The sequence below is a fragment of the Raphanus sativus genome, unplaced genomic scaffold (assembly GCF_000801105.2).
Source record: "Raphanus sativus cultivar WK10039 unplaced genomic scaffold, ASM80110v3 Scaffold3372, whole genome shotgun sequence".
NCBI lineage: Eukaryota > Viridiplantae > Streptophyta > Magnoliopsida > Brassicales > Brassicaceae > Raphanus > Raphanus sativus.
Window position 1 is genome coordinate 1 of NW_026618678.1, and position 8,960 is coordinate 8,960.

Sequence of the window (8,960 nt, forward strand, 5' to 3'; positions counted from 1 at the left end):
ATATTTTTAGACATTTAGATGTGTTTCAAGTGTTAAAGTGTTTGAATAAGAGAATCCAAGCTAAAAGTCTAGAAATGAGTATGAGAGAATGCGAGAGTAGAGAGGAAAATAGTTTAGTATACAAAGTGCTTAGTTTTATTAATGAGAGAGTTTACAATATATATATAGGGAGAGAGTAAGCTAGGGTTTAATACAATGAGTGGCTTAGACTAGTTCACTATTCTAAGGGAGGAGGGCGCAACTCTGAAATGCTTGACCAGGTTCACTCCGCGTCCAGCTTGTGCCAGTCTGTCTCCGCAGCCATAGTGACCTTATCCAGCATAGTAACCTCATCCACAAAACGGTCACAAGACCAGCTTCTTCCTTTAAACCTTCTTCTTGATCTAAAGTGTCTCGCTAACTTGCTTCACAACTTCTCACCCATTTACTTACCTCAGTAACTTTCCCTTCACCATGGTAACATAAAGTTACTGCCACAGTAACTTTTTTCCCAACTTATGAAAATGTTGTGAAAGGTTAAGTATAGAGGATCTTGGATGAGATGATCCGTACAGATCCGTACTGTCCGTACTGTACGGATCACTCACCAACACTTAACCCCATTTTACTCCTCATCCTCTCAAGCACAACTCTCCAATCCTCTAAGTAAACACCTCAACTTAACACTCCCCCTCAAGCTTGACCATGTGGAACAAGTCAAGCTTGGAATGCTGTTCAATCTCCCTCATTAAAACCTCAACAAGGAAAACCCATTTGGGACAAAACCTTGAAGAGGAAAAAGAGTAGAGACATCCCAGCAGGGGAGCATTTAGTTGTTACCTCTCAGATCAATGAGGCCCAGCCTAATGTGGATGGACTCCATTGTCTTCTGCCTTGCCGCCTTTGTGAACACATCAGCTAACTGATCTTCACTCCTTGTATAACATGGTAACACCATTCCAAGTACAATCATCTGCCTAACCTTGTGACAGTCCACCTCAATGTGTTTAGTCCTCTCGTGGAACACACTGTTGGAGGCTATGTGAATGGCAGCTTGATTGTCACAATGCATGACCATAGGTGTGGCTTGATCAACCTCCAAATGCTTCAGGATTCCTTTGATCCACACCAACTCGTTAGTAAGCTTGAGCATTGCACGGTACTCAGCTTCAGCACTAGAGCAAGACACCACTTTCTGCTTCTTGCTCTTCCATGTAACCAGATTGCCTCCAATGAACGTGCAATAGCCGGTTGTTGATCTTCTATCAGCTCTATCACCTGCCCAATCCGCATCACAATATCCCACAGCTTCAGTACTCTTGTTACAACCCATCCAGATACCTAGACTCCTGGTTCCATTCAGATACATCAGCAACCTTTCCACCATTCTCCAATGGTGCTCCTTGGGCACTTGCATATGCTGACTGACTTGGTTAACCGCAAAACATATATCTGGCCGAGTGATGGTCAGGTATATGAGCTTCCCCACCAGCTTCCTATACAGCTTTGGATCTTTGAACGGCTTGCTATCTTCAATCTCCCCCTCACGTGGAACTTTGTACCCATCCTCCATAGGCATCTTGGCTGTCTTCCCTTCATCTATACCTGCATCTTTCAAAAGATCAAGTGTATACTTCCTCTGAGATATGAACAAACCTTCCTTGGATCTACACAACTCAATTCCAAGGAAGTATTTCATTTCTCCCAAATCTTTAATCTCAACACTGACTTTAGGAAAGCCTTAGTCTCTTGGATCCCTGTCTTATCAGAACCAGTAATAATTATATCATCAACATAGACAAGGATACAAATGATACCTGAGGGTGTGGTGAGGGTGAAGAGCGTGTGATCAAGTTCACATTTCTTGAATCCTCTCCATTCAAGGTGTGCTTAGCTTGTGGTACCGCGCTTTGGAGATTGCTTAGTCCATAAATAGCTTTCTTGAGTCTCAACACATTCCCTTTCTTAACCAAGTGTTCTAGACCGGTGGTGGTAACATGTAGACCTCATCCTCAAGTTCTCCTTGCAAGAATGCATTCTTGACATCCATTTGCCAAAGATCCCACTCCAAGTTCACAGCAAGAGACAACACCACTCTAATAGTATGAAGCTTTGCAACTGGAGCAAACGTGTCTATGTAGTCTTCTCCATAGGTTTGAGTGAATCCTCTAGCTACCAACCGAGTCTTCCGTCTGTCAATCTTGCCATTAGGTAGATACTTGATGGAAGATCCACTTACAAGACACTGCCTTCTTTCCTTTTGGCAATGTGCTTTCATACCAGGTATCATTCTTTATCATTGCACCAGCTTCATCATTCACTGAGTCTCTCCACTCTTGAATCAACATGGCTTCCTCATAACTCCTCGGAACATAGCTCTCATCTAAGCTCACTGTGAAAGCTTGATGTTCTTCAGGAAAGCTTGCAAAAGAACACACAGCTTGAGATGGATGCTCAACCGCTTGAGCATTGTAATACACCCTTGTATTCACCCAGTTGGATGCATCTCTCTTTACCCTTGTGCTTCTTCTCAAAGTAGGCTGTGGAGATTGCTGCACTACTTCCTCCTCATTCCCACTACTAGCCGCTTCTTCACTAGACTGACTTGCTTCAACTCCACCACTTGGTTGACTCTCTTCAGCTCCTGAACTAGAACTGGACATCTCAACACCTTGATCATGACCACCAGAGCTCTCCTCCGAACCAGAACTTTCTTCTGCTCCACTCGGTTCTTCTCCCCCCTCATGATCAAGGTGTGGTGCCTCCTGATGATTCCCATCACCTTGATTGTTTCTATTGGCCGACCCTGATGATCCACATTGATTCCCATCCCTTCTAGGATAGTCCTCAGTACTGAAGCTCTATCACTGGTAAGATCCTTCAAATCTTCCTGGTTTTGCTCCTCATAGTACCCTCTTTCTTCTATGAACTTCACTTCCCTTGATACTAACACACGCCTTGTGTCAGGATCATAGCATTTGTAACCTTTCTGGCTAGTTGAATAGCCAATGAACATAGCCTTGACACTTCTTGCTTCAAGCTTGTTTCTCATCTCACTTGCAATCATCACATAACACAAGCAACCAAAGACCCGCATATACTCCAGATTAGGCTTGGACTGATTCAGTACCTCAAATGGAGACTTGCTTTGAAGCACCAAGGTTGGAGTTCTATTGATCAAGTAACAAGCCGTGGATACTGCATCACTCCAAAATCTCTTGGGAACCTTTGACTGGAGCATGATGGTTCTTGCCACTTCCATAAGGTGCCGGTTCTTTCTTTCAGCAACTCCATTTTGTTGTGGAGTGTAAGGGCAACTCGTCTGGTGCAATATACCATGTTGTGCTAGATGATGCTTGAATGCATGTCCAGTGTACTCTCCTCCATTATCTGACCTGAAGATTTTATCTTGGCATTGTAATGGTTAGTCACATAGGATTGAAAACTTTTAAATGCATCAAGCACCCTATCTTTGGTTGGAATTAAAGTTAACCAGGTGTATTTGGATTTTTCATCAATGAAAGAGACATAATACTTGAAATTATCTCTAGACAAGCAAGGAGATGTCCAAACATCAGAATGAAAAGATCAAAACATATTTTATAAACCGTAGAAGAGTTTGGAAAACAGTTTTACAATGCTTGCCTAAAATACAAGCTTCACAATCTTTGTTCTCAACACCTGGCAACCTATGTTACATGGAAACGGAAGCGGAAACGGAAGCGGAATCGTGTGAAGCGTAGAAGCGTTTTTTATAAATTAGGAACGGAAACGTGTCGGAAGCGTATATTTATATATATATATATTATATATTAAAATAAAGATTACAATGTGACTAACATTATAGGATTCAAATTAAAATAAAAAAATATTCATTTATAATAATTTAAATGATTTCATGTTAAAACCGTGAAACTATGCATAAACTAAGTTTATAAAATATAATTATAGTAATTATTTTTTAACATTTCGTAAATAATTAACACAGTATATTTAAATATAGATGATATATCTCTAATAAACTTTCAATGCATAAAAAATATAGTATTAGTTTTAATGCTTGTATATTTATATTCTCTATTTCAGTATTATATAAAAACAATGTTTCTTCTATTTTTATTTATTTACGATATTGTATTTTAAAAAAAACGGAAGCGTGATTCCAAAATGGAATCGTAAGCTTCCAAAGTGTTTTAAAAGATGTATTTTTGGAAGCGTATTGGAAACGAGATTCCGAGAGCTTCCACAAGCTTCCGATTCCGTTTCCGGTTCCGAAGCGGGAAGCGGACATCCGACAAAGCTTCCGTGCAACCTAGCTGGCAACATCAGTTTAAAAGCCTTATTATGAGGGTGTCCTAGTCTAGTATGCCACAATGCATTTTTACTTAGACTAGGAGCAGAAACAGAAGTAAATAAACAGCAACGATCAGAAATAGGAGCAAGATCTTCAAGCAAATATAAATCTCCTTTGGTCACTCCTTTTCCAATGAGCTTGCTACTCTCAATATCCTGAAACTTGACATCATTAGGGCTGAATATGACATTACAATTTAAATCAGTGGCACATTTCTTAACTGACAACAAGTTTGAGGTAAAGGTTGGCATATATAATGCCTTAGATTCCCTATCAAAGAGTTTAAGACTTCCTATCCCTTTGATAGGTATCTTTGCACCATCAGCAATCATCACATGACCAGTAGTAGGCATAATATTTTTTATTAAGCTTGTGTCACTGATCATGTGGTGAGTGCATCCGGAATCAATCACTAAAGGTCTAGTGATGATAGGCTTAGCAATGAGAGCAAGAATACTAGACGGTTTAAATGCATGCTCAATCTTAGCAATATTAGAACTACTAGAATGATTATGCATTACTCTTAAACTATCCAGCATCCTAGCATTTCTATCAATCTCAATGCCTTTATCTATCAACCTAGCACCAAAGGATGAGCCCTCAATGTTACCATTTTCCTTGAAGAGTTTGATCAAGGCATCAAGATCAGACTTCTTGAGATACTCTTGATCACTTGTCCCGCGATTGCTTGGTTCACCAGAGTAAGCAACCATGGACCTCTCTTCATTAGTTTCCTTGCTGGTACTCGCACCACTGGATTTCTCAGCCTTGTATCCTTTCTTCTCACGATCTTTCATGAACTTTGCCGGCTTCAGATGAGGGTGGAGAATCCAGCACTGACTCTTCTTATGTCCATGCTTCTTGCAATGATCACAATCCCCATCAAACTTCTCATACTTCCCTTGAGTCGCCTTGTTTGCTTGTGGGACTTCCTCTTGCTCAACTTGTGCAGCTTGATTCACCAGTGCAAGCTCCCCTTTCTTCCCAAACAAACCAATGGTACCTTGCTCCTTTTGGATTCTTGCAACCACATTCTCAAGATCCGGCAGGTTGTCCTCTCTCAACAAGTGTTGGATTAGCCCTTGGTATGCTGGATTCAATGTGAGTAAGAGCCCGAACACCTTGTCTTGCTCTCTCCTCTTGTTAAGCTCATCCGCATCCACAGTACTTGGCCTCAACATCTCAAGTTCAGACCAGAGTGACCTAAACCTTCCCAAGTGTTTAGTAAACTCCATATCCTCTTGAACCAAGTGGTTCAATGCATGCTTAACCTCAAACACTCTGCTTAGGTTTGAGGTGTTTCCATACACCTTCTTTAAGGTGTCCCATAGCTCCTTAGCTGACTCGCAGTAGCTATATGCATCTAGGATAGCTGGATCGAGTGAGTTTTGAAGAACTGACAGCACTTGCATGTCTTCTTGTTCCCATTTCTCAAACGCATCTTGAGCAGCTTCTCCTTCATCACCTCCTTGAGTGATGAGCTTTGGAGCTTCACCTACAGTGATGTGCTTCCACAAGCCTTTCATTCCCACAGCAGTCTTCACCATCCGAGACCACACCAAGTAGTTGTTTCCCTTGAAACAACCCGCAACCTTCATCTTCATGCTTCCTCCACTATCCATGACAAAGACACTAACTTTTTAACACCAATGTCTTGAGCTTTTCACTAAGAGTTTCAACAAACGCAGACAAGAATCTTCTAAGCTTCCGCGAACCACCAAGGTATCCCCGAGAGTTTGAATCACCACAAAGTAACAATCTTTCTTCAAGAAACCAGCTTGAACCGCCAACAACAAGTTTGAATGTTTAAATCTTGAACAAACCGCCAAAAACTAACAACGAATCTAGCTTGAGTCTTCACAGCTTCACCGAACCACAAAGAAACAAGCTTGAGCTCCGAAATCGCCAAGAACACCAAGAACACCAAGAACACCGAGAAGATCTTCAAAGCTTCAGCTTTGAATCTTCAAAGTTAACTCGCGAACCAAAGATCTTCTAACCTGGCTCTGATACCATAATATTTTTAGACATTTAGATGTGTTTCAAGTGTTTAAAGTGTTTGAATAAGAGAATCCAAGCTAAAAGTCTAGAAATGAGTATGAGAGAATGCGAGAGTAGAGAGGAAATAGTTTAGTAACAAAGTGCTTAGTTTTATTAATGAGAGAGTTTACAATATATATAGGGAGAGAGTAAGCTAGGGTTTAATACAAATGAGTGGCTTAGACTAGTTCACTATTCTAAGGGAGGAGCGCAACTCTGAAATGCTTGGACCAGGTTCACTCCGCGTCTCCAGCTTGTGCCAGTCTGTCTCCGCAGCATAGTGACCTTATCCAGCATAGTAACCTCATCCACAAACGGTCACAAGACCAGCTTCTTCCTTTAAACCTTCTTCTTGATCTAAAGTGTCTCGCTAACTTGCTTCACACTTCTCACCCATTTACTTACCTCAGTAACTTTCCCTTTCACCATGGTAACATAAAGTTACTGCCACAGTAACTTTTTTCCCAACTTATGAAATGTGGTGAAAGGTTAAGTTATGAGGATCTTGGATGAGATGATCCGTACAGATCCGTACTGTCCGTACTGTACGGATCACTCACCAACACTTAACCCCATTTTACTCCTCATCCTCTCAAGCACAACTCTCCAATCCTCTAAGTAAACACCTCAACTTAACAAAAAGTACTAACAATCAAAGAGCTAGAGATGTTACTTGTTTTAGATGTCAGGGACGAGGTCACATGGCTAGGGAGTGCCCAACCAACGAGTCATGACTATCACCACCAATGGAGACTATGAGTCTCAAGATGAAGCCGAAATGGAAGCAATGGGCTCTGGAGAAGAAGTAGAGTATCCGGATACTGGAGAGTTGTTGGTCACTCGGAGAGTACTAAGTACAATGACCAACCCTGAAGAGAAAGCCCAAAGAGAGAACCTCTTCCACACTCGCTGCACCATCAAAGCTAAGGTATGTAACTTGGTTATAGATGGAGGATCTTGTACTAACGTGGCTAGTAAGTATATGGTGGACAGGCTAGGTCTTGAGACAACCAAGCACCCTCGGCCCTATAGGTGCAATGGTTAGACAACAAGACTGAGCTGAAGGTCACTGAGCAAGTAAAGATATCTTTTAGTGTTGGTAAGTACCAAGATGAAGTAGTGTGTGATGTGGTGCCAATGCAAGCCGGTCACATCTTGTTGGGTAGGCCTTGGCAATTTGATCGAGCCACATTCCACAATGGACGCACCAACTACTATTCTTTCAAGTTCAAAGACCGCAAATACAACCTAGCACCACTCAACCCATCTGAGGTACATGAGCTACAAGCTAAGATGAACAAGGAAGATCAGGTAAGTAAAACTAACCTTATGATTTCTCCTGGTTCTATTTTAAAGACCTTGAGTGCTCAAGGCACTGTACTGCTAATGGTTTTAAAAGAGTGTTTAAGTATAGGAAGCTCAGATACACAACTTCCTAAACAAGCTCAAGCCGTGCTAGACAAGTTTCAAGACTTGTTCCCTGAAGAGATACCAGCTGGACTGCCTCCAATAAGAGGGATTGAGCACCAAATTGATCTCGTTCCAGGTTCTGCTTTGCCAAACAAACCAGCCTATAGGATGAATCCGGAAGAGACCAAAGAGTTAGAGAAGCAAGTTCAAGACCTGATGGATAAAGGATACATCCGAGAGAGTCTAAGTCCTTGTGCTGTGCCGGTTCTCTTAGTTCCCAAGAAAGATGGATCATGGAGGATGTGTGTAGATTGCCGTGCCATCAACAACATCACCATCAAGTACCGACACCCAATCCCACGCCTAGATGACATGCTTGATGAGCTTAGTGGAGCAACTATCTTTTCTAAGATAGATTTAAGAAGTGGTTACCATCAAGTAAGGATGCGTGAAGGAGATGAGTGGAAGACTGCCTTCAAGACCAAGCAAGGTCTATATGAGTGGTTGGTTATGCCTTTTGGGTTAACCAATGCACCAAGTACTTTCATGAGGCTCATGAACCAGGTTCTTAGATCATTTATAAGTAAATTTGTTGTTGTCTACTTTGATGATATACTTATTTACAGAAGAGCTTAGATGAACATCTTAAGCATCTAGAACTTGTTTTGCTTACACTTCGGAAGGAAGGTTTATATGCCAACCTAAAGAAGTGCACATTTTGTACTGACCAGCTTGTTTTCTTAGGCTTTGTAGTGAGTAAACAGGGTCTACAAGTGGATGAGGAGAAGATCAAAGCCATACAAGAGTGGCCTCTTCCAACGTCTATTGCACATGTTAGGAGCTTCCATGGTTTGGCTAGTTTCTACAGGCGCTTTGTTAGAGATTTCAGCACCATAGCTGCTCCATTGACTGCTGTGATCAAGAAGAATGTTGCTTTCTCATGGGGAGAGCTACAAGAAGCTGCTTTCAATGCCTTGAAGTACAAGCTAACTCACGCACCAGTGCTAGCTCTACCTGACTTTGACGAGATGTTTGAAGTAGAGTGTGATGCATCAGGAGTGGGTATAGGAGCCGTGCTACATCAAAGGAAGAAACCAGTGGCCTTCTTCAGTGAGAAACTAAGTGGAGCGACTCTCAACTACCCTACATATGACAAGGAGCTATATGCATTGGTTAG

The 8,960-nt window shown here is 41.6% G+C and overlaps 1 protein-coding gene across 1 annotated transcript; it reads left to right on the forward strand.

Moving 5' to 3' along the window:
- Positions 1-7,103: 7,103 nt before the first annotated feature.
- Positions 7,104-8,419, forward strand: LOC130506535 (uncharacterized). Its single transcript, XM_057001219.1, has 4 exons — positions 7,104-7,220; positions 7,406-7,684; positions 7,730-8,085; positions 8,410-8,419. Exons 1-4 carry the CDS (start codon positions 7,104-7,106, stop codon positions 8,417-8,419), a joined length of 762 nt encoding a protein of 253 aa, XP_056857199.1.
- Positions 8,420-8,960: the final 541 nt, after the last annotated feature.